Genomic DNA, 25,769 nt, shown 5'->3' with positions numbered 1-25,769 from the left:
CCTTCCAGATGCATTCACTTCAACTCCCAGAATGCCTAGCTAGTAGGGCTGCTAATATTAACCCTGGGGGTTGTAGTCTTACCGGGTGGTTACCAACGTAGAGTATTCTGTGCAAAGCAAGAATCTGTTGTTATGTAATCAGCTGCGGTGGCTGAGCAAGATATACGAATGTAGCCATAACAGCTGATCCAGACGTGAAGAAGCCGTGCTTTTACGCACACACCGGCTGAATTCCCTAAACCCAGAAACTCCAATTGTGACGGGGGGGGGGCATTCCTCCGAGTTAATTCTCTCTCTCCCTTCGCGTACCTTCTTACGGGAACCTTGTCCCCTCCTCCCTTAGAATCACTCGCAACCTACCGAAGGTTTGCAACTCCTCGTCCCGCCCTAGCCGCGCTTCGCTATTGGCCGCCTCTCCTGCCTGTAAGAATTGCCGACGGACCCTTTCTCAAAAAAAAGGGAAGGCGGAGCCAAAGCGGCTTGGCTTAGCGCTGTCAGCGGGCGGCTAAAAGGAAGGCAGCAGCTAGGAGGATTGCGCAGAAGGAGCGGGAGCCTTGCCTCGCATCTCTCGGGCGGCTTGCATGATTTCTCCCCTCCTCTCTTCCACGATACAGGCAAGAACCAAATCGTGTGCAAGGTGAAGATACAGAGCGTCAGCGTCCGCACCACGCACAGCCCCGCAGCTCAGGGCGCCTTCCAGCCGCAGCAGGAGACCTCGCCGCCGCCGCCGCCTTCTCCTTCTTCCCCGCGGAAATCGGCAACCTCTCCCACACCCGAAGTCCGCGAAACTATGTCGCACAAGAAGCTCTTCGAGGACCTCTCGGGCAGAGGCAAAGCCATCGGAGTCCTGACCAGCGGCGGCGATGCTCAGGGTAACGAGCAACCAGGAGGAAGGCTTGTGGGGGGCGTTGGGTTTCGGGGCGAAAAGGTAGGGAAATCGCGGGTGCCATGCGGTCGGGGATGCTGGTGTTGCAGGCTAGGCAGACCTGATTTTCCGACGGGGTGGGAAAGGGTTGCCCTGGGAATTCTAGCACCCGTCTACCACTCCTGGCTCATCAGAAGGTGGGGAAGGAGCTTTTTCAAAGCTGACCCAGTCAAAGCAGGGGCTGTAAGCTTTCCTGGAGGTAGCACGGAAGATCCGCTTTATCTCTGATCTGCTTCGCATCCACGGTCCTTGTGATCCCCAATTGGGCATGCGGGGAGGGGGACGGACAAGAGAGGGGGCTAATCCTCTCCTGCAGGGCGTGGACATTTGGCTGAGGAAAGAGGTTCCTTCAGAGCGGAGCATCGGGATGGGGCAGAGGCGGCTGCAGAAACGAGGGGGGGGGGGAAATAGAAGGCACGATGCACTGAGTCATGGCTAATCCAGCCTTGATTTGCTCTTTGAATCTTTAAAAAAAAGGTTCCGGGGCTGCGCATAGGTCCAGCACGCGGAGTAAGTGATGGGCGAGGGTACAGCTCCTTCTCGGCTGCTATTTGCAACAGGCAGCCAAAGTTTGCCAGAGGGAAGCTGAAAGCCGCAGTCCACAAATGGATTTCGAGGCGCAAACGTGCTGGGTGGCAGAGCGCTTCCTTGCCCTTGCCCCTGCCCCAAAAGGTGACCTTCCCCCTCCCACCCCTTTGCCCTTGTCCTGCGAGTGACAGGAGGGGGGTAAAATAACCGGCAGGGTTTCTGCACAACCGATATCGGAGAAAAAATGGACAGGGCCTGATAGCCTTTAGCCTTTTTCTTCGTTTTCTGACAACGTTTTTGAAAAGGATGATGAGCGCCCGGAGGCATTCAGGATGCGGGTCGTAACTATAAAACCAATTGAAACGATCACGTCCTCAAGGAGGAATGCTTCGTCACTAACGGGCGTGTGGAGAGTGTTTTCACGTAGACCGTTTTACCCTGCAACCCTGAAATAATCCGAATTATGGCCCGATTGCAATTTTGCATGGTAAGGCTTCGGCGCCCTATTTTATACGTGATGTCGAATCAAAGTGGGATAATCCAGCGAAACAAAAGTGAATCGCGGAGAAACCCATGCCCTGAAGTCCCACACGTGTCTACTGTAGGAGACACATTCAGTTCAGTCAAGCACAATTTCCCCCGGGAATTGTGCTTTGACTATTTTCGGCTGGCCTGAATTCTTAAACAGATCGCCAGTTCCCACCGCGTCATCCTTCCATACGCTATGCTAGCATGCCTTGCATTGGCCTATTCCCACGGATGAAGTTAGCGCCACTCAATAGGGAGGCCTATTTAGATGCTCGACTTTGGATATGCTGTGTTAAAGACTGGCTGCGTCCACATCCGCTTTTTCCTTCTGGACTTTTAATGATGACGCATGGAAAGAAGCCAGATAGGACGGGAAAGCGGGGAAGTGGCTGTTCATGCGTCCGAGATGTGGAGTGTGTGCGTGCCCGTAGGACCACCGATCGCTCCCTTGGTCTCTAGTTTAAGCGGCCAAGAGGAAGGAAACCGCCAGCGGTGCTTACGCACGTGTGCGCTGTTTTCAGGAAGCGACAGGGGCTGACTGCTACGATCGGTGGAGACGGCTTCAATAGCAACAGCAATCTCCGAATTGCTTACATTACCGAGATCCAAAAGGATTCTAAAACAGCAATTCGCCGCCCCGGGCATCGTGCCCAGGTGCGAAGACTAAGCGCGTCCTTCCTTGCCGCTGCGGGAGGGGTGGAGGGCGCTAGTGGGCATATAGGTTCCCGCGACGAGGCGGCCGACTGTGCAGCTGTGACGTCACGCTCTAGCTGCAGCCTGAGTCTGCTTTCCTAGCTCTGGTATTTTTTCCTCTTGAGCTATTTGGTTTGGGGTTGGAACAAATAGCCCAGAAGGGGTGAATGTCTTTGATAAGAATCGTGTTTCATTTCGAGGCTGGGTTTAAACTGGATGTTCTCCCCCCCCCTCTCTCTCTTTGGTGGCTTTGCTCTTACTCTTGCAGGAAGAAAATCATTTCTTTGAGGGAGTGCAGAGTGCACCCCAGGCATCATTCATAGGATAGAAGCAGATGAGGTTTGCCACATTAATTCTTCAGTTCTGATGTGGCAGCTATGAGAAAGGAGTTTGACTGGATTTAACTTCTGAGCCCTGGTTAAGATTGCAGGAGGTTCTGTTGGCAGATAGCGGGTTTAGTCCTTCCTCTGTCCTTTCCCATTGTGCAAAGAAAATCTCTGTAAAACTTTTAAATTTTCATCAGGAAGTAGCTCTAATTATCCAGAGAGTGAACCTTGGCACAGTTCTACCTTGGTCTTGAATAAGTAAGGCCAAAACAGTCCTGTGTCTGTGAGAAAAAGTGAAAACCATTATTATTATTATTATTATTATTATTATTATTATTATTATTATTATTATTATTATTATTATTACTATTATCACCATCACCATCATCATCATTATTATTATTGCCATAGCCTGATACATTACTGCAGTCAAACACCCCAACTTCCTTCTACTACACTCGGCTTGCCAAAACAAAACAACCTTTTGCAAATGGCTTCATTTACCTTATAACCATGAGTCAGAAGGAGAGGTGAAAAGAAAGTTTGCATGAGTTATGCTTGCAGAGCTGAAAGTTGGACTTCAGCCTGCTTTATTCCCTTGGTGGGCGGGGAGAGGAAAAGCTCTTGATCCCTTTTAAAGGCTTTGAAGGTTGCCTCTGTCTGGAGGGCCATCAAAGGTATTATTCTGGGTAAAAGGCACATGGGGAGAAGGCATCCTGGTTTATTATTCCATGCAGAAGCCAACCCTGGGAAAATAATAACTCTTTTCTATTAATACTCTGCAAGGAATGTGTATCTTCAGGGCTCGCTTTTTGAATCCCAGTTAAAAGGTCACAGAGACAAGGTGTTGCCCGAAGAGATTCTGAAGTGTGGAAATGTCTGAGTGAAGGTTTAAAAAAAGGTGAAAGGAAATTGTGTCAAGCTGCTTAGCTGAACCACCAGATTTCCTTTTCTGGACATTGGCCAACCACACTATTTAGGGGTGGGAGTGGAAATGCTTCAACTCTGTTTCACTTTCTCTCCCCCCCCCCAATTGTTTGTTGTTAGTTGCAAAGTTGTATCTGACCCATCGCGACCCCATGGACAACTTTCCTCCAGACCTTCCTGTCCTCTACCATCCCCTGGAGTCCATTTAACCTCACTCCGACTGCTTCAATGACTCCATCCAGCCACCTCATTCTCTGTCATCCCCTCCTTCTTTTGCCCTCCATCGTTCCCAGCATGAGGCTCTTCTCCAGTGAGTCCTTCCTTCTCATTAGGTGGCCAAAGTATTTGAGTTTCATCTTCAGGATCTGGCCTTCTAAAGAGCAGTCAGGGTTGATTTCGGTTTGATCGCCTTGCAGTCCATGGGACTCACAGGAGTCTTCTCCAGCACCATAGTTCAAAGGCCTTAATTCTTTGGCGCTCAGCTTTCTTATGGTCCTACTTTCACAGCCATACATTGCAGCCAAGATTGTTTACAACTAAAGAAAGTTGCCCTTGTTTGTTCCACAAATTTCAATTTTGATCAGAAACCAAAGTATGAAAGTGAAATGAAATTCAAGGGTGTTTTGGCTGCAGCCAATAGTTTTTGGACTCATTGCTGCATACAGTTGACATATATGTGTGCATGCATGCATTCATGAGGATGCATGTGTACATAATCCCTACAATTTGGGGATAGGTCTCAACAAGCTTAGATTTGGTTCACACATGCTTTTTAAATGCAAATCTGAGTTAGGGAAACATAATTGCTGTATTAATGTATCAAGCTATGGGAATAAAAATCCAGCCCGGTTCCAAGCCAGGAGAAAATTGCTAGAAATAAAATGGAGGCTGGCTACAAGGACATAAAGTCTCTGTTTATTTGGTTTCCAGAAACTTTAGTGACAGCAGCATGTTTCTGGAGTGGCTGACAAAATGGCGGAGTGAGTGGATGGTTTTTTTATAGGGTTCTGGGTTCTGAGATGCTCCAGGGAGGTTGTGCAATGTAGTGAGCCTTGTGTTATTCACTATTTCAGTGGTAGTCAGTTAATCATATTATGTCCTAAAGGCAGGGGTGTCCAAACTTGGCAACTTTAAGACTTGTGGATTTCAGCTCCCAGAATTCCCCAGCCAGCTCTGCTGGCTGGGGAATTCTGGGAGTTGAAGTCGACAAGTCTTAAAGTTGCCAAGTTTTGACACCCCTGCCTAAAGGTATTGTCCTGTCCTTAGAATTTGGTTGGGGGAATGTAGATTCTTAATTCCATCAGCTCTAGCCTGGGGAAACTGTGGCTGGATGGATTTTGCTTGTGAATAGGCTGGCTGGATTTCTGTAAATAGATACCGAATGGAATGCTCCAGTTTTCTCAATAGATGCAAAAACATCTCATTCGTAAAATTTAATAGTGGAGCAACTGCCTGGAATGTTTTCCTGGTAGTGAAGAGAATGATTTGATACTAGGAAAGCCACCTTTCTGGGGAGTGGGGATAACTTCCTACAAAGCTATGCTCAAATAATAGTTCAAACAATATCAGATTTATTCACTGAGACCCAAAACAAATCCTTCCCAGCCTTGGTTACTCTGATGCATGGTTGGCCTTCAGATAGATTGTAGTCTTAACCAAGCATTCTCTAAAATTTTGGTTATTCAGACAGTCCTCAAGTTATGACTGTAATGGAACCTACCCCATTATAGTTGGAAGTTGAGATAGCTGTTAGATAACTGCCTCAAGAAACAACCAGGTATCCCTGCTGTTTCCATTACATTCATTAAATGAATATGCAGGTTGTTATGTGGATCACGGGTGTCTCGGTTGGGGGAGGCCTAATGCAGGAACAAGCCCACCTACTTTAGACCTCCCAGAGTCCTCCTCACCCCAAGATACTCTGTGATCTGCTTCCTGCTCCTTAGGGTGCTGATCACATCAAATCTTTCTGCTTTATTGACTTTTCTTTCACAAAGTAAAGCAGAGATCCAACATTACTTGGAACCCACAAGCATGTGTTATCCTTCAAGCCGGTAATTCTGCAATCATGCTGCTCAGCCACAAACCATAGGGATGCTGAAGTGGTCCTAACTTTGAAACCAGGTCATAAGTAACTTTTATGCCTATCATAACTCTGAACATTCTGATTAATTGTAAGTTGAACTACCTGTTATATACGCCAGTAAGCACGTCAATGCCCGTTGAGGGACAATGCAAAGCCTTTGCAATCAACAGACTTTGGAAAGACATTTTAGGGCAGTGATGGTGAACTGAGTGCCAAAAAGGTCATGTGAAAACATAGGGCGTGCACGCACACTTGTCAGGGCTGGGCTCTGGAAAAAATGAACTTCTGGGTTCTAGCACGCATGCCTGCCTGACAATCGGTTTTTTGCAGTGCTTTTAGGTTCTGGCAGAAACAGACAATCAGCTGACCAGTGCACATGAGCATGCATGCCAGAAACCCAGAAGATAAACAGGCAAGGCTGCACGTGCCAGGTGACATGGTTTTACATAAATTTACCTAGTTCGGTGTTTTTTTTAAAAACTTGGCAATTTTAAGAGGTGTGGGTTTCTTTAAAATTTGTGGACCCATACTGGGGAATTCTGGCAGTTAAAAGTCCGCACATTTTAAAATTTGTTTGAAAAACACAGACCTAGAATTAGTCCTCTGACATTCAGGTGGAACTACCTCCCAAGGAGAAATCCAGTGACTGGGCTTTAGTTTCATTTTGTCAGCACCTGAAAAAGCAGAGCCTTTATTTGTTGATTCCCATGATGCAATTAATTTGATCCAGGCATATTATAAATTCAGTTATAGAGATTTTCAAGCCATGGGTTATGGTTGGGCCCTTTTGTCACACCGTTCCAGGAGGGAAGTTGGAAGAGTGACAATCACTCTCTTGTCTTTCTTTCCAGGACTAGACACTGTTTCCTGAGCCTTCTCTAAACCAACGTCTGCTACACCTGAGTGTCCTAATTTGCTCGCTAGCCTAATAGTGAAGGCCTTGGCATCCTCTAGTTTTTAATTCAACTTGGACTTGCATGGAACCACCTCCTGGGTAGAGAGTTGAACATATTTCAGTGATCCAAAATTTAAACCTAGGTGTAACAGGGTATTTTTTTTTTTAACTGTGCCCCAGGCATGATAATCAGTTGCTGCCGATGTTACTGCTGGTTTGATTGCACGTGTGCAGTTGCCTGTAAATTGCTTTACGCATGCGTTGAACATTAAAAAAGGACTAAAATCCATGCCAGTGACGCCAGTGGCAACTGGGGAAGTGGTTCGGAGGTGTGGCCAGCCTGGGCCGCTACTGGTTCTGCAACCCAGGCCAACAATTCACCTGAACTGGTGCGAACTGGTAGCAACCTACCTCTGATGATAATCTAGAGTTCTTCATAGATAATTATACTCCAAACATTAGGCATAGAATTCAGGGTTCTATGATTGGTTGCAACATTAGCTTCTTTAAAACTGATTTCTTTTCCAAATACCCTATTAGCATAAATATTAAAGCAAAAAGTAACAAGCCAAATGTTAGGCATCCATGTGCCCTTTGTCGTTCTGTTCCCCAGCTTGAGTGAAAGGGAAGAAGCCACAGAATTGCTGTTGAGACTTTGGGGGACAAGCTAATGCCTGTTTGGAAGTGCTCTCATCGGGGAGCACTAGGACTAATTTTTAAAATTTATTTTTACATGTCGTCCCTGCTTTGGAAAAGCGTGCATGTGAATACTCTTATAATCATGTTGGAAATATCATTCATCTTGACTTCAGCACGGAAAGTCCTGCATGGAGATTAGCAAGCAAGTTAAGTTTAGCTTGATTGCCTTGACCTTGAAAGCGGTACATGACAGGTTCCACAATTAAACCCAGTGTACAGTACTTGTCCTTCATTCCTCATCAAACTAGAATGAAGAATCGAAGAGAATCAGTATTTCCATTAAATATTAACCATTGGCATTGACAAAATCACCATTAGTCAATAGCAAAAGGCAGCTTCACTTGGAACAGCTTACATCCTGCAATGCTAGGTTGCGCACCATCAAACAGCAACACCTGTCGGACATCTGCCAAGTCCTTGTGAAGGTCTCAATAGGTGGATAAAAATGCCAAATCCAGGCTAAACATCTATCTGATTATACCATGAACCAGAACACTGTGGTAATAATTATTTGGATGAAGAGATGGAGGGCAATGCCTTTGTGATTTGCAGATACTGAATTGGATGAGAGTAACAACTAGTGTTAAATTCTGGTTAATAACCCAGAAGAAAGATAAGTTTAGAATGGGTGAAAATAGTGGGATAAGGTTAGCAGACATCTGCACTCTTTTTGTTTAGGGAACACAAATCAAATGCCTAAGTAGAGGCAGGGGGAATATTCAGTTTAGAAATGATACTTTTGGCAAAGATCTTGACTTAGTAATTGATAGCATACAAACTAATAGAAGGATGTGACTTGAAAGGACACAAATGTAACTTTAGGCACTGTAATTTGCAGATCAGAGAAAATCATTGTTCCGTTCTCTTTTGTTTTAGTCGGGCCCCAACTCAGGTTCTTCCCCCTGTTGTAGATATCTACCATTATTATTATTTTCTGAGAAATTGGAAGGAGTTTAGAGAAAATGGGGAAGAACAAGATAGCACATTTCAACAATCCTGAAAAATATTGCGCATTGCACATGCCAGGGCCTCCTGTTTCTCTTGGCAGCACGAAAGGTATGAAGTGACAGACATATTGAACGGTGGAGAAAAAAATACCCCATAACTTTCTAATGGAGCAATGCTGCAGTAAAATCAGTCAACCAGGGAGCTGTTAGGTTCTCCTTAGTGTGATGTTTTAAGCGGTAGCTAAATGGCCATCTATCTCTGATGATGTGAAGGCCCAAATGTTTCCCTCCAACTGTATGAATTTAGGATTCTACTGTTGTAATGCTTTGGAGTAATGGTGATCCACCTGGGTCCCCATAGCTAAAATAATCTGAAAGGAATGATCCTGCAGTTGTAAGACAGGTAGTTCTCAATTTCTGACTTTCATTGAGCACAGAATTATGGCTGTAAGTTGTTCCAGTTGTGAAGTGGGTCACTTATATGATTGTACCCAATTTTATGACCAATTTTTTGCTGTTGTCATTATGTTAACACCATTGTTGTCAAGCAAATCCATTTAAATAATGGACTTTTTTCTTTTTTGCTAGAAACTGGAAGTAAAAGTTGGCAAAAAACCATTTTGAATCTTGGTCACATGACCGTGGGATGCTGCAAATGGCCACAGGTTTGGGCCAGTTGCTGAGTGCTCAAAATGAATCATGTGACCATTGGTGAGTGGCCATTGGGACTTTGAAACTGCATCATAAGTAGTTCTGGGGAGATCCAATCTTAACTTTGGACACTAAACAGTCATAAGTTGAGAACTATCTGTATTGCAATTAGATGCTTGATAGCAAAGACTTCTATCAGATCAGGGCATGTACGGGGTGAGACTTTAAGATAATCGTACTTCAGTGGAGATCCTACTTGAGCTTTTCAAGAAGATGGTGAGAAAAGTTCATAAGCAAAGGCTATTAGTTCTGCTCCAATTGTATTTTCAGGAATCTCCTGATAGACAGGACAAAAGGAGCGGGAATAGATGTAGCTGATCTGATCCAGTGTTTTTTTTAACCTTGGCAACTTGAATTCTTAAAATTGGAGTCCACACATTTTAAAGTTGCCAAGGTTGAAAAGCATTGGACTCTGGTCCAACAGAAGGCACTATAGATACTTGCTGTAGATACATATTAGTTCTCTGTATGTAACATTGTGATGAAATAGCAGATCTCAAACCTATTTCTAGTTAAGAATGATTGAAGATTCTGTCTCAGTTATTGCATGGCAAGGACTTGCATGATTTTACCCTTCCTTCCTTCCTTCCTTCCTTCCTTCCTTCCTTCCTTCCTTCCTTCCTTCCTTCCTTCCTTCCTTCCTATACCATCCCCTCATTGTTTGAGGCAATGCTAGGTAGCCTTACAAGATAATAAAAATAGAACTATAAAACCTATCATAAATATAAAAACCGATTAAAATTACAAAAGATTAAATACAGAGTAAAAGACTAGTTTAGAACCAAGGTGGATTTGATTTAAGTCAAGTCGACTTAAATCACAATTTAAATCACTAGTAAAAAGGCTTGATTTCAATCAGCTCGATTTAAATCATAATTTTTAAAAAGCAGCTGTCATCACTGCTACTCCTCTGACCCGCTGTTGACCCCCCCCCCCCGGCAGTCCCAATGTTGCAGAATATACAGGCTCATGCTACATAGTAAGCTCCATTTCATGCTGAATAAGCTAAATTATTTATGTATCTTAAATAGAGAACTATCTTTGGATAGGCTTTTACTCCAAAAATATTTTATTAAAATAAATTTGATTTTTAAAAAAATCTGATTTAAATTAAAAAAAAAACCAATTTAAATTTTAAAAAATCTGATTTAAATAAAAAATCAGATTCAAAATTTAAAAAATCGTATTTTTTTAAAAAAAAAATCAATGATTTTTATCCACCCTGTTTAGAACGGAGCAGCTGTGATGTCTGTCTTTGCCATCAACCACTTCTTAGCCTACAGCTTCTTCTTAAGGGCCCAGATTTTAAGGCTTTTCTTAAAAGCCAGAAGGGTGGGGACAGATCTCATGTCCCAGGGCAAGATGTTCCAAAGAGTATGCTTCTAGACCCCACCAGCCTTGTCTGACGGGGACTGCAGTAGGGCTTTTCTGATAAAATGCGTGTGGTGGGCTGATCCCATTGGAGCAGCATAGTTCCTCAGACATCCTGGGTCCCTGCCATAAAATGATGACAACGTCTTCAATTGGATTGGAATCAAGTTGGTAGCATAAAAGTGGTGATACATGTACCATCTTAGATACCTTTAGAACTGTTCATGCTGCTGCACTCTGAACTAGTTGTAGCTTGCAAATACTCTGGAAGGATAGCCCCATATAGAACGCATTCAGTAATCCAAATGAGATGACTAGGCACGTAGTAGGGCCTCGTCATTCAAGAAACACTCACCTTGCGGAATGACTCAGAAAATTGGACCGGCAAAAGATCAAGGTTTCCCTGTCAGTCCTGTGCAACTCTGGGAGATGGCGCTAATCTCAGTTTCATGGCTGAGGGAGCCAGCATTGTCTGAAGACAGTTCCTGTGGTCATGTGGCCAGCATGGCTGAATGCCAAAGGTACACAGAATGTTGTTGTCTTCCCACTGAAAATGTACCTATTAATCTACTGCTGGGTGGGCAGCTGGGTGGATGTATGGGCAGCTTTAATAAAATTGGTCAGAGACAGGGGGCTCCATGAGAATAAAGATACCGTATTTTTCAGAGAATAAGACACACCTTTCCCCTCCCCCAAAAGAGTGTGGAAATGTTGGTGTGTCTTATATACCGAATACAGCCATTTTTGGCCTCCTGAAACCCTGCCTCCCGCATCCCATTTTTGTGAAAAATGGGCAAATAACAGGCCATCGTTTTGCAAAAACAGGGGCGTTTTTGCCTTCTCTCACCCCCAGAAGCACTCTGCAGGCTTCAGCAGGGCTGGGGGAAGGGAAAAATGCCCCTGTTTTGGTGAAACCCTGCTGAAGCCTACAGAGTCCTCCTGGGGACCAGAGAGGACAAAAACTGTTTTTTTTCCCCTTACTTACTTCTTCAAAATCTTGGTGCATCTTATATACTGGTGTGTCTTATAGTCTGAAAAATAACGGTACCTCCAAGATAGATGCTCATTTTAAATGATGATTACAACAGGCAATCAAGACCACAAATCTAGAACAATAGCAGATATTCACAGTGGGAATAGCAGATTAAGCACAGTGAGAATACTAAAAAAAGAACACCGTAATCCTAACAAGCAATTTCTTCTTTTTTTCCCCCCACTGTGTGGGAAGAGATGTTGCCGTTGTTTTTTAAAACAATAGCAACGGATTCTAGGGCAAATGTATTATAGCAAGAACATTGCTCACACGTTTTGAATTCCATGTGGGGGTTGTAAATTAAGCACCTGCACTAGTGATTTAGTAGATTATCTTATCTGCGAAGATGTTTGGTGCTGTTTTTGATAGAATAGATCTATGATTCAAGCTGCTAAGCTATTTTCTTCACATCTAATCAATACATTTTTTGGATTCATTTAATGGAGTAATAGCATGCAGCGTTTCCAGGCGCCACTCTGTTTTTGCTGTGCAGTCATTATCAATCAATAATGGCCACTATGGATAACATGTGATTTTTTTCAGCCTTGTGAACATTGAACAACAAACTGGGTAGAATTTTGCCTGAAAAATAAAGAGATACAATTCAAACAGCTGATATTGACAGGTTGAAATTGGTTGGGAGATAATAAGAACAGCCATCTTCAAATTCAGTACTTTATGTTTAGTTTTATAATCAGGGGGAAAAAATACATATTCAAAACCCATCTGCTGTTCAGAATGAATGTGGCATCGTTCAGGCAGTTTAAATCAAATGCAAATTATAAACCAGGGGTAAGAAGATGTCTTGAGAGAAACATCAAGTTTTTTTTTAAAAAAATTAAGCCTCTGATGACAGCTGAAGTTATAGCAATGCAACAATGATATTATAGGTAGTCCTTGGCTTAGGATCATAATGCAGTTTGTCCATTTGATCATAAGCAGTGATGGTTGTAAAATGAATCATCACGTGACTGACCAATTTTATAACATTTTTGCAGTGGTCATTAAATGAATCACCATGATCATTAAGCGAATATGTGGTCCGTAAGTGAATCCATTGTTCAATGTGGAACATTTTCGCCGAAAATTGGAAGTAAATGCTGCTTTTCAGCAAAAAAAATCATAAAATGTGGTCATGTGACAATTGAAGGACAGCCATCAATACATACATAACGTTGGGTTAGAATAGAATGAATGAACTGGAAAGAACCTTGGAGGTCTTCTAGTCCAGTGTTTTTCAACCTTGGCAACTTGAAGATGTCTGGACTTCAACTCCCAGAATTCCCCAGCCAGCATTCGCTGGCTGGGGAATTCTGGGAGTTGAAGTCCAGACATCTTCAAGTTGCCAAGGTTGAAAAACACTGTTCTAGTCCAGGCCCCTGCTCAAGCAGGAGAACCTAAACTATTTCAGATAATTCACTGTCTGGACTCTCCTTAAAACCATCTAGTGATGGAGGGCTCATGATTTCTGGAGGCAAACTGTTTCACTGGTTAATTGTCCTACATAACTTTGGGGTACCTACATAACTTTGAACGGCCACTAAATAACCAGTTGTAAATCAAAGATCATCTGTGCACCTGAACGAGGAGGCTAAACTTTCACATTGTTTTGTTTGATTTTGTCTTCCGTTAAAAGTTTAGAAATAAATTAAAAATAATGTGGACCAAGAAATGTGCCAGTGAAAACAGGCAATTGATTGCTGAATTATAGCGGAGCAGAAATTTGCATGGCTACTGAAATGGAGTAGGAGTTTTCATGCAATCTATAGGTGGGCATACAGATTGATCATTCCTAATGCCAGTGAATTATTAACACACAATTCATTGTTATCTTGCATCTTATATGTTGTGTCCGAACCATGGCAACCGCGGAATGTCAATCATCACCAGCGGTTGCCAGGATTGGCTAACACGTGCAGGCGTTGTCAGCAGTAGCTGGCATTGTTCTAATTGGTTGCCGGTTTGACAGCTGCACTATAAATAGCTGTCAAACTGGAGTTCTTTGTTCAGCTCTGACTAGTGAGTTGTTGCTAACTAATAAAGTTGCTGTTCCTGACTAGATCGCCTCAGTTTAATCTTCCTTCAGCTGAGTACATAATATTATATAATGCCCCTCACTTGATTATTTCTTTTAATCCTTCAAGTCTCATTGAAAAGCCTGTTTTCTACAAGTCACTTCTACCAGAAAACATCCAACAGCATTCTTTTTAATGTGAATTGTTGTGTCACGAATTCAGGAACTTTTCAGAGAATTGCACAATACGTCTGAGGATTGTATTTTACATACCGCAAGCAGATTAGGGGCCTATTAAGACAAATGAACGAGGGACGCGGTAGCTAAGTGGCTAAGACTCTGAGCTTGTCGATCAGAAAGGTTGGCAGTTCAGCGGTTTGAATGCCTAGTGCCACATAAGGGAGTGAGCTCCTGTTACTTGTCCTAGATTATGCCAACCTAGCAGTTCGAAAGCACGTAAAAAATGCAAGTAGAAAAATAGAGACCACCTTTGGTGGGAAGGTAACAGTGTTCCTTGCTCCTTTGGTGTTTAGTCATGCCGGCCACATGACCACGGAGACGTCTTTGGACAACGCTGGCTCTTCAGCTTTAAAATGGAGATGAGCACTTCCCCCTAGAGTCAGGAACAACACAGATGTGAGAGGGGAACCTTTACCTTTAAGACAAATGATCAACACTTGACAATGGGGAACCCCTAATGAATTAGCTGATTCAAATCCACTACTGTACTTCTTGTATTTTCCTGAGAGTGTTTCTCCACCCATTAGAGACTTTACATTCCCTACATTCTTTCTTTCCTGTGATTGACCTACATTTTTTATTTAAGTAGGAAGAGGGACTGCTTAGACAAGCTAGCTCTTCCTAGTTAAGTCCCTGTGGCTTGCAAGGAAACAAACCTGCTTTAAGCACAGTTAGATAATTATTTACTACTTTTGTCTTAACTAGGTGCCCAATGCCTACTGGACACGTACCCAAATAGCTAATCTTCACTAATATGTAATCTTCCCTTGCTGATATTTAAACTTAGCAACACCATGAGAATGAGGGGAGAGACTTAAAGGACCATAAAGTTTCCTCAAAATGAGTTGATTCCATGGAATGTCCTTGTTCTACTTTAGTTCACGGTGGGTCGTCTGGGAAAAATCTCAGAAACTATGAACATGGGATTTCAGTAATAATTAATTGTGATTATGCTGCGTCTTCCTCTGTTTACACCTACTTTGGTATCCAACCCAAAAATGTTCAAAACCAGCCATACCTTCCCCTAGAAATAGATAAAAGTATAGGTCTGAACTGAGAAATGATCTCTCTGTCTGTAATAAACAGGCTCCATTATAGTAAGTTGAAGGCTACCTGTATACAGAGGGCTTCAAAAATTTCAGGAATGGGTTGTCTCCCTGGTTGCTGGGTGGGCGTGGCCCTGGTGGGCATGGCCTAGTCAGCCTCCTGCAACACTGGTGGGGGGAAGCGTTTTCACCAGACTCTGGGAGGGTGAAAACTGCCTCCCCCAGGCTCGAGAAGCCCATTTTTACCAATCCCTGATTCTCTGGGTGGGCCCTGCTACTTAACATCCAAAACTGGCTGTGTGGAGACTCCTGGGAGGTGTGGGGCAGGGTGGGATGGGCCAACTAGGGGTGGGATTTGGAGGTTCTCCGAACTGGCCATAACATAAGCTACAGGTTCTCCCTAACCCAGCCGAACCTTTAGCAGCCCACCCCTGCCTGTATAGCAGTACATACAATGGAAGAAATCAAGTCTAGGACAAGGAATAGCTTTTGGTGCAGGGTCACCCGTTGAATTGATGGGTGAATGGTGATTTGAAACACTTTTATATACTTTTTTTTTTATTTGTCCATCCCGAACTATCTGGACCCCCAATTACTTAGTGGTTGGAGATGGTAATTTTTTTCTGGCATTTTTGAATGGGACTTTTCTGTTAAGATTGCTAATGGGTTTTATTAGCTTTATCTAATTATTTATTCTTTTTGAGTCGATAGTGTTTGTTAATCAATTAATAATTACATGGATTAAACCTTGATAATTATTCATGTATATTTATTATTTAATTAGTTTGATTATGCGATGGTTATGGTTTTAATGCGCTGTCACATACATTTCCAGGTGATGCAAAATGTTAAGCATGCCTTTCCATGTTCTTTTCCTCCAGGAATGAATGCCGCAGTCCGTGCAGTAGTGCGCATGGGGATCTATGTTGAAGCGAAAGTGTATTTTATCTATGAGGTTAGTGTCTACTATTATTCTGCAGAAGCTCTGATAATCACCAGAACCTGGAGAGAAAAATCAAAATGCAGCATGGGAGAGAATAAATTGGGAAATAATCTTATTGTCTATCGGACTTGCAGCTCCACAGATGTTTAATATTAATGTATGAGAAAAAAAAGGAAAAAATTGAATAGAGCCCACAGAAGTAAAGAAAGCAATATATTTATTTATTTAATTACTTGATGTTTGTTTGTTTATTCATCCAACTTCTAAAGCTGCCCACCTCACAGGCAGCAGACTCTGGGATGATATATCAGCAACAAAAATATAAACATCTAAAATCATTAGCTATTGATTATTAAAAACATTTTAAAAAGTATAAACTTTCCTCCAAAACATTAGGAACATAATGGAAATCTTTTCTACTTTCTCAGCTCTATCCCAAAGTTACCCAGGGTGACAAGTATGAGTGTTTTCCAGCCCTGCCTGGAGGTACCAGTTTTTAACCTAGGTACACCTTCTCCCATCATATTGCTCCTCTTACAGAGTTTACTTTTTTTTAAGTCTATCCTTTATGGTTTCCAGCTCAACTGGACTTCACTGTCAAATTCACTGTACTAGTTTCCCTTAGCAATAGCACTTAGACTTATATACTGCTTTATAGTGCTTTACAGCAATCTCTAAGCAGTTTACAGAGCCAGCATATTTTCCCCAACAATTGGATCTTCATTTTACCAATCATGGAAGGATGGAAGTCAACTTTGACCCAATCAGGATTGAACTCTTGGCAGTGAGCAGAGTCAGGCTACAGTAATGCATTTGCTGTGATGATGACTCTGGACTGTATTCGTGTCTTTAGCCCAAACTCACTGGCATATATAACAATTAGCAGTGGAAGTAGATATTGGCAGCAGCAACTAATTGATCTCATTTGAAAGCCATCATAAGATAGAAAGGAAGAAAACCCATCTTCCCATCTTAGAAAGGGCAACTCCCAGGAAGAACATTTTCTAATGCTCACAGGTTAACCATTTCCTCTCTTTATTTATTCAAATATTTCCTCCCCACATTTCACACATCAGCTCTGAAAGGCAGCCTGTCATAAAATCCAAGCAAATCTTGTTGAGCTGATCCATTAAAGTTGATATGAATCTTAACATAGCCAGAACATTTTCCAGACATCTGGAAGAAACTTGAAAAAAAATGCATATGATCTTGAATGGGATTCCAAAGATATTTCCTTCAGTAATCCCCCTCAATTTATCTGAGGCATCTATTTATTAATTATATTTATTTGGTTTTTCATCCCACCTTCATTATTTTTATAAATAAGGTGGCAAATAAAGTTAAATACTCTTTCCTCTTATTTTCCCTACAACAACTACTCTGTCAGAAAGTGACAGGCCCAAAGTCATCCAACTGGCTTTTGTGCCTAAGGTGGGACTAGAATTCCCAGTTTAGCACCTTAAACACTACCCTTGAACTGGGTCTATTCAATTTATTATCTATTCAGTTCTATCAATTCAGTCAGACCTTTGAATATCTTTGGACAGATTCATTGATGATTCACACATTTCTGATATCTTCTGGCTTTGCAAAATCTCAGCTTTCTTTCCACTTTGCTTCCAGATAGGGAAAAGGAAAACTTGGATAAGGGTTGACTGATTCATTTTCTGACACATTGATATGAGTGAATGGTTGATATATTTCTTCACCTCTGTCAACTCTGCCTCTCAAATACCTGGAAGAATGTTGTACTACTATCTGCCATTAACTCTTCTGCTAGAGTATTTTAAGGAGGTTCTAATGATGGAAGAAAAACAGAAGGAACTGTATTTACTCTGTTGCTTTTATTTTATTTGGTTTGCTCTTTTTGTGATATTTTATTACCTTTTCCCCAATCAATACCTTTGTATTTTTTTTATCATTCCTTAAAGTCTATTTCTCTCATCTGTAATGCAATTTCTGTGGTTTGCACCTTTTTAAGTTTTTGCACTTCCTTCTTTCATTTCCTTTTATTGTCCCTATCCTCTTCACATAAGAATAATTAGATTTCTCTGTTTTATTTTCAACTACTCTCTGTTCTGCTTTATGTTAGAACTTCTTCATTGCGGGTAGATTTGCCTCAGTAAGCCTCCTATTAGAATATTGGGAATCATGCAGAATATTTTTATGTATCATTATATAATTCTATGCATAAGTGACAACCACTCTCACTTTTCAAATCTCTTTATTTTTTATTGTTATGTGGTAGTTTGCCAGTTGGGTGTTCCCTGATTTTGCAAATGAATCAGCTTTCTAATGAAGGGCAGTGAATCATTTGATCTTTAATAAGAGATTTCTGAAGAACCTTTGAGAGCTTTTAAGTAGAAATTGGACATTTTGAATATTGGTTAAGGGATGCATGGCTCAGTGGCTAAGACGCTGAGCTTGTTGATCAGAAAGATCAGTAGTTTGGCGGTTCAAATCCCTAGTGCCACGTAATGGAGTGACCTCCCATTACTTGTCACAACTTCTTCCAACCTAGCAGTTTGAATGCATGTAAAAGTGCAAGTAGAAAGATAGGGACCACTTTGGTGGGAAGGTAACAGTGTTCTGTGCACCTTTGGCGCTTAGTCATTCTGGCCACATGACCACGGAGATGTCTTTGGACAGCGCTGGTTCTTCTGTTTTGAAATGGAGATGAACAGCTCCCCCTAGAGACGGGAATGTCTAACATATATGTGCGAGGGGAACTTTTACCTTTACCTAGTATTAGTTAGCACAGCTTCTCCCAAGATATTTTTTTCAAGATATTTTGAATGTTCCTATGCTGTCTTTTCCTCATCCTTCTTCTCTCTGTCTTAAAACGTGTGTAGGAAAAAATATTTAAAATTATTAAATTGAAAAGCCTGAAAGTATTCAGTGGACACTTCCCAGAATTAATGTCCCCTTAAAGTTCTACCTCACTGTGACCTCCTCCCTTTATTCTGCTCCCAAATGAAGCACTGCAGGCATTTTTGAGGCTTTCCTTTTATAGTCGGCTGTTGAATTTTTAATTGACTCTTAATATATGTGAAATCAAATCTTGCATTCTTTGGATCAAGTTGGAGTTTTGCTGATTCATGCACCCTTAGGACGTAGACTGCCAAATGGCCTGTATGCAGTGTGTTATCTTTAGGCATGTTGTTGGAAATAATTGGCTCAACTAAATGCCTGTATGTAGGACTCTCCCTAAAACTCTGCAGGCTAAAAAAGATCTCTTGTGTGCCCAATGCATCTGAAAATTAAATTAAGAGCCATTTCCCATCCTTCTTGAAAGGTTCTTGAGCTAAGAAAATATTCCATTATCCTATTTTTATCAGAAAGGTGAGCAATGGCCCTGCCCAAGCCCATTCATTGTCCATCTAGTCCAGGGGTGTCCAACTCAAGGCCTGCGGACTGGATTTGGCCCACAGGGTGCTTAGATCTAGCCTGCAGGGTTGTCCTGAAAACAGCAAAGGAGCGGCCCGTGGTGCTTCTACCAGTGAAAACGGAACTTGGTAGGACTGCATAGACCACTCCTGAGTTCTGTTTTAGCTGGCAGAGGGCTAGCAAAACAAAACAAAAGGAGAAATGTTTGAGCATGCAAGAAGGGAGAAGAAAGGAGAATGGGAAAGAGGAAAGACAAAGAAAAAGAAGGGAAGATGGAAAGAGAGCAAGGAAGGAAAAAGAGGGAAAGAGGGGAAGGAAGAAGAAAGGAGAATGAAGGAAAAGGAAGGAAGGAGATTATAATGAGAAGAAGGGAGGATCTGAGGGAAGGCCTGCCTTAGCACCTGGCCACCACAGGTACCCCTGACATGAGTTATATTAACCTAGCCATGCCTACCCTGACCACCACTCCCACTCCCCCCACCCTGAGGTCAAACACGGTGCTTCTGCCAGTGAAAACGGAACTTGGTAGGACTGCGTGCACGGCCCTGAGCTCTGTTTTTGCTGGCAAAGTGCTAGCAAAATGAAACAAGAGGAGAAATGTTTCCCCTTTTGCATTTGAGCATCCAAGAAGGGAGAAGAAAGGAGAAAGGGAAAGAGGAAAGACAAAGGAAATGATGGGAAAATGGGAAGAGAGCAAGGAAGAAAAAATAAGGAAAGAGGGGAAGGAAGAAGAAAGGAGAATGAAGGAAAAGGAAGGAAGGAGATTATAATGAGAAGGAGGGAGGATCTGAGGGAAGTCCTGCCTTAACATTTGGCCACCACAGGTGCCTCCTGACATGAATGATGTCGAGCTGGCCACGCCCATCCTGACAATACACTACCACTCGCCACCACTCCAAGGTCAAACATAACCCCGATGTGGCTCTCAATGAAATTGAGTTTTGACACTCCTGATCTAGTCCTTTGCTCCTTCTTGCCTGCCTAATACTGTAACTCTTTTGTCTAAGAACAGCTCTGCAAATACTTGCTGGGTTTCTCAATCTTTTCACCTATTGCCAGAGCACTATTTTTTCATCACAGCATGGCAGAGCTGAAAGTTTTTCTTCAGTTCACACCTCTTGAGCAATTTTTGTTTAAGAGGAACGCACTCTTTTATTGATTTATTTTCCACCAAGTTACACCAAGTTGAAGAACTTAATGGATCTAAGGCAGTTCGTTGTGGGCCCTAATTTAAGAATTGAGAGAACTAGTTCTCCCTGGTCAACAGTAGATCATTTGGGTGACATTTGCTGTTTTCCTGGATGCTGCTCTCGAGAGTCCAAGCATGGGTTAAATGCAGCCAATCTGCCCAGGAACTGAATTGAAACTTTAAGCCACGCCTCTGGTGCTGACCATTTTTAGTTTTCTTCAATTCAGTCCACCTAGTGGACGTGCTTCGAGTTTCTCTTCATTCCTACAGATTGCTTGGGCTCTCCTATTTAAATTATATCTCTTTAACTTTAGTTGGTGAGCAGGCTTGGTTAGTAAATTGTTTCCTTCCCTTTAATTGGCAAAAAAAAATCATCTCTCAGCCCTACCGGTGTCCTGGCTTGCCCGGGCGCCACAGGGCTACAGGCAGCTGTTGAGGAAGGCGCGTGGGTCAGAGTGCCGATGCCAGTATGATCGCAGCTGCTCTGCTGCGATCAGGCTCCCCGCTGAGGTCTCTGTTGCTGCCGCCCGTGCTTCTTAAGGGAGCTGGCGATCGGCGCGGGGCTTCAGGGCTTCCAGCAAGTTCTGGTGGCCATTTTGGTTGCCTCACTTTTGCGGCAGCCATTTTGAGGAGGTCAGAAGTTCCGGCCACCATTTTGTTTGCCCCTTTCAATTTTTTGAGCACGTTGCCACAGCTGCCTAATCGCCTGGCTCCCTGCAGGTTTCCGTGTGGAGACTACCAGCAGATTGGCTTTACCTGTTCCTTTTCAGCTTGCAATAAGTGGGGGTGCGGCAAGGAGATCGTGGCTCCCCTGGGTCGCTCTCCATCTCTTTCTGACCTGCGTGATGCTGGGAGTGTTAGAGCTCACACCAGAACATGTACTTTGGCTGGACTTGCTCTCAGTTGCCTTCTGTGTCTCTCTTCAGAGCGCTTTGGCCCACTGACTCTAACTATGAAGGTGATGAGTGGAGGTTTATTCCCTGCCTGCAACAGTTAATTCCCAGCTCTTCAACCATGGCAGATCAGATCCCTGGGGACTCAGAACAGCAAGGGCCTTCCTCCAGGGTGTTTTCCAGACAAACTGGCAAGGCTGCCCGGGAGACTGTCAGAGGGAACAAGCCTACTGTAGGCCGGGGTCTAAGCAGGGCTCAGGCCCGGATAAGGATGCCCTCCGCTGCCAGAAGGCCTTAGAGAAGCAGTTTTCCAAGGCCCAAAAGCAGGCCCAGGCCTTCAAGCCAGTGTTTCTTAGAGAGCCCTCTCTGGAAGCCCAGCCCAGTCAGGGGCATCCCATTTCTAGAGTGAGGATGAAGGGCAGGAGTTTTCTCCCACAGCTTCCCTTGCCATGGCAGATTCCCCAGGACCCTCAATGGCCGACCAAGCCAATCTCTTTGCTTGTCCTTCAGATTTTGAGGAAGAGCCAGCTCCTTTGGGTCCTCTGGCACCCAGCAGCCGGTCGCCCAACCTCCTTCCGGGGTTCAGCCTGTGGAGGATTAGGGTCCCAATCTCTCAGCAGAAATGCAAGATATCATAGCCAGGGCCAAGTGCCCACGCACGTCCTGGCCTCTACTGACCCAGAATCTCTCTCAAGAGGCATCCTTGGCCCATGCACCTCAGTCTCCCCATTCTTCCCTGGCCAGTGAGGATTCCGACTGGGAAGAGGACATCCTTCCCAGACCGAAACTGAGTTCTCGGGAGACGAAGGAGCTGCTTCCGACAAGTCTACCTTTACTGGTTTGTTTAAGCGTGTCAATTTCAAGACTATTTTGAACAAGGCTAAGGCCTTGACCCACTTGGGTCCTCCCCCCCAGCTAAGGCAGCTCCTGACCTTACAGACCTTTCCAAAGGGCCTTTTGAGGAGCCGGTGCTGGTACAAGAGATAGTGCCTGTTCCCAAGTTGTTTCTTAATGTTGTGCAGAAGCAATGGGCACAACCCGGCATCCTTGCTACACCTAGCAGTAATGATAAGAAGTTGTACACGATGGATGCAAGTCTAGAGGACCTGCTAAAATTGCCACCTGTAGACCCTCCTGTGGCAGCACTTTCCTCCTCTTCTGTGCTCCCATCTGATCTCCTTCAGAGACTCAAGGTGGAGGACAAGAAAGCAGAGAACGCAGGGAAGGAGGAGCTGACGTCACAATGACACGACGTGCTATCTAATTGATACAGGAGAATCTCTTTTTGCCAGCGACAGAAGCGCAGCCATTGAAGCTGCTGAAGTTCGGACAGCTCCGGAACGGGAGGAAAACGGAAAGAGAAAGTGTGTCCATCTGGTGAGAAAATCTTATTATTATAAAAGAGACTACCCCCAAAAAAATTAAAACTAAATTAAATTTTAAAACAGAAGAGAACAAGCGACGAAATTAAGCTACATTAGACAGTGTGTTATCCCTTTTTAAAATTTTCTTTTATAGATGGAACTTTTGCAAATGTTTCCTATTCTTTAAATTGAATGGATCAGTTTTTCTTCTTCTACTTTTTATATTTTTTAATACCTATAGATTAAAAAAAATTCCTTATTTTTGTAATGCTGGATTGGATGGTGTTTTTTTTTTGCTCCATTTAAGAATTTTGTTGTCTTTAAGCCTGGAAAATAAAGAAGATATAAAAGGAATACAAAGAGGGCTGTAATAACAGAAAGAAAGGAAGTAACACTGCCACTTGGAGGCTGGAGGCTTGGAAGGCTTGAAAATATTGTCTTTTTTTCCCCTCTTTGATCATTTGACTTTGCATTTCAAGGTTCCTCAGTTTTTTTACAGAGAGTGATAGTGAGAAGAGCATGGGTTGTTTATACATGTGCTCTTCGGAAGCTTTATTGGCAGCTGTAGTTGAGTGAAAATAAAGCCTTGTCTTGAAAGATTATAAATGAACTTGCTTTAAATTTAATAAAAAAGTTTTGAATGCCAGAGTGTTTACAAGTTGGAAGAATGGCGCAACATGAAAAAGAAACCTTAACATTACAAAAGATTATGTTTGAAATTCAAAAATTATCAGATGTAACAGAGAAAATTTAGAAGAGATTGGAGAACATAGATCGTAGAACAGTAAAATTTGATGGAAAAATTGAGGATGTTCATCAAATGAAGAAAGTGGAGGTCACAGTTCTAAAAACTGAAGGAAAAAAATAAACAAAGAGGGAAGAAAATTGTTGATACTGACAGTGAACTGAGCGTGGTTGGAAATGGAAAGAGTGGAGTATGGAAAGGGGAAATAGATGGACTGGACCCCAGATTTCAAAGTATAGAAGAAGAAAAGAGAGAAGAATTGATGGAACTAAAGAGAGAAATCTTGTCAGAGGCACTAGTGATAACCAAAGATAAGCTGATTGAAAAGCAGATGGAGGGTTTTGAGCTTATACAAGATATATAAGCAATAAGTTGCGAAGAGAAGTCCATACAAAACTTACTAAGGAAATAACCAGAATACTAATGCCACAAATGGCAAGAGACATAGACTGCACTATTACTGGAAAGACACAGGTTGCTGTAATGAAAGCTTTTAATAAAGAATTAAATCAAATTTTGTTAAATTTAGAGCATTATGTATAAAATGAAGTGATAATGGATACAGTTAAATAATTGATTGATAATTATAATAATGCATATATATGTATTGGCTTGATAAGAGGAAAGTTGATATAAATTGAAAATGGTGACTACAAAAGGAGGTTTAGAAACTCTGTTATTAAATATAACCAATTTTTATTTAAAACATGTTATAAAGATGTAATGTTACTGGATGATATTGGGAAGAGCTAATGGAATGCCATTATGTGGTTTTGCTTTGAATCTGGAATATTTTATATAAAAGGACGTAAAAACAATTATAGTCAAATGAAGGTTGAGGTATGATAATAGTTTATATATATATATGTATGTATGTATGTATGTATGTATGTATGTATGTATGTATGTTATATTTGAACTGATAAATAATATTTAGTCATACCAGGGGTTGTAACACACACACACACACACACACACACATGTATATGTATATGTATATGTATGTATGCATGCTGGTTTTGTTGTATTCGGGTCTTTTCCCGTGTAAGGTTAACGAATACAACAAAACCAGCATACCTACACCCGTGAAAATCTACGAAAACAAATATATATATATATATATATATATATATATATATATATATATATATATATATATATATATATATATATATATATATATATATACATACACACACACATACATACATACATACATACATACATACATATATACACACACACACACACACACAAACATACATACACACACACACACACATTTGATTTAAAATATATGATTTGATATGAATTGTAGGTGATGACTGTGGAAGGGATGCACGGAAGTTTTTGTAACCAATCGACACACTTTCTACAATTTGTAATGGAAGATGGTTTTGTGAGTTTTTGTGTGTGTTTTGTCTGTTTGTGTTTATTCAAAAATAAAAAAAATATTTATAAAAAAAAGAAAGCAGAGAACGCTTCCCATAAAACTCATCAGGCGGAGGCTTGAACGATTAAAACGCCCGCCTCTACGTCTTTCCTTTATAGGGCCTCCCTTCTCTGGCTGAGACAATTACTCACCAAAATTCCGGCCGGGGATACCAAATTAAGACAGGATGTCAATAAAGTCATTGCAGTGACAGAGTACACCCCTGACGCCACCCTGAATGCTGCTAAATTTGCGTCCAGGGCCCTGGCATCCAATGTCACCACACGTCGCCTTTTATGGGTCAGACACTGGAACGTGGACATGCGGTCCAAGTGGAAGCTTGCATTTGCCCCCTTTAAAGGGGACAAGCTTTTCAGGGAGGTCCTGGATCCGGTCCTTGTGGAAAATAAGGACAAAAAGAAGGTCATGCCATCGGTCACTAAGAAATCTGACCGGAAGGGTTCTAACTCCTACAGGAGACAGCCCTTTCAGAACATGAAGCCTCCACCAACTCCGGATCCTTCCATCGTCCCTACTTGCAGCACACCGACAGGTCCCAGGACCATCTGCCCTTTTGTGACAGGGGTCGCCAGCAGAATTTTTCCAAACGCCCCTTTCGAGGAGGGTCTGGTTCCAGGCCTTTCAGGAGATATAAGTGACCACCAACAGATGGCTCCCATAGGAGGGTGTCTCCAGCTGTTCCACGCCCAATGGGAGCAGGTCACTTTGGACCAGTGGGTCTTGCAAACAGTTCGCATAGGTCTGACCTTAGAATTCCTTTCCCCTCCCCTGCGCCACTTCAGATATTGAGATATTGGAACTCTGCTATCATTTCACCCCTAGTCCT

The 25,769-nt window shown here is 42.5% G+C and overlaps 1 protein-coding gene across 2 annotated transcripts in view; it reads left to right on the top strand.

Annotated features, from left to right (window-relative positions):
- Positions 1 to 502: 502 nt before the first annotated feature.
- PFKP (phosphofructokinase, platelet) overlaps positions 503 to 25,769 on the top strand; it is a 93,794-nt gene continuing 68,527 nt past the window's right edge. The window contains exons 1-2 of one of the 2 annotated variants that reach the window (XM_081970907.1): positions 503 to 872; positions 15,851 to 15,924. In XM_081970907.1, coding sequence (XP_081827033.1) covers positions 791 to 872; positions 15,851 to 15,924 — 156 coding nt within the window. In that variant the 5' untranslated portion in view covers positions 503 to 790. The remainder of the gene's footprint in view (positions 873 to 15,850; positions 15,925 to 25,769) is intronic. The other variant, XM_081970906.1, reaches the window with a different exon arrangement.

This window comes from Natrix helvetica (assembly GCF_964273705.1).
Source record: "Natrix helvetica genome assembly, chromosome: Z".
NCBI lineage: Eukaryota > Metazoa > Chordata > Lepidosauria > Squamata > Natricidae > Natrix > Natrix helvetica.
The sequence above is the reverse complement of the archived record's forward strand: the minus strand, read 5'-3'. Positions and strand labels throughout refer to the sequence as shown.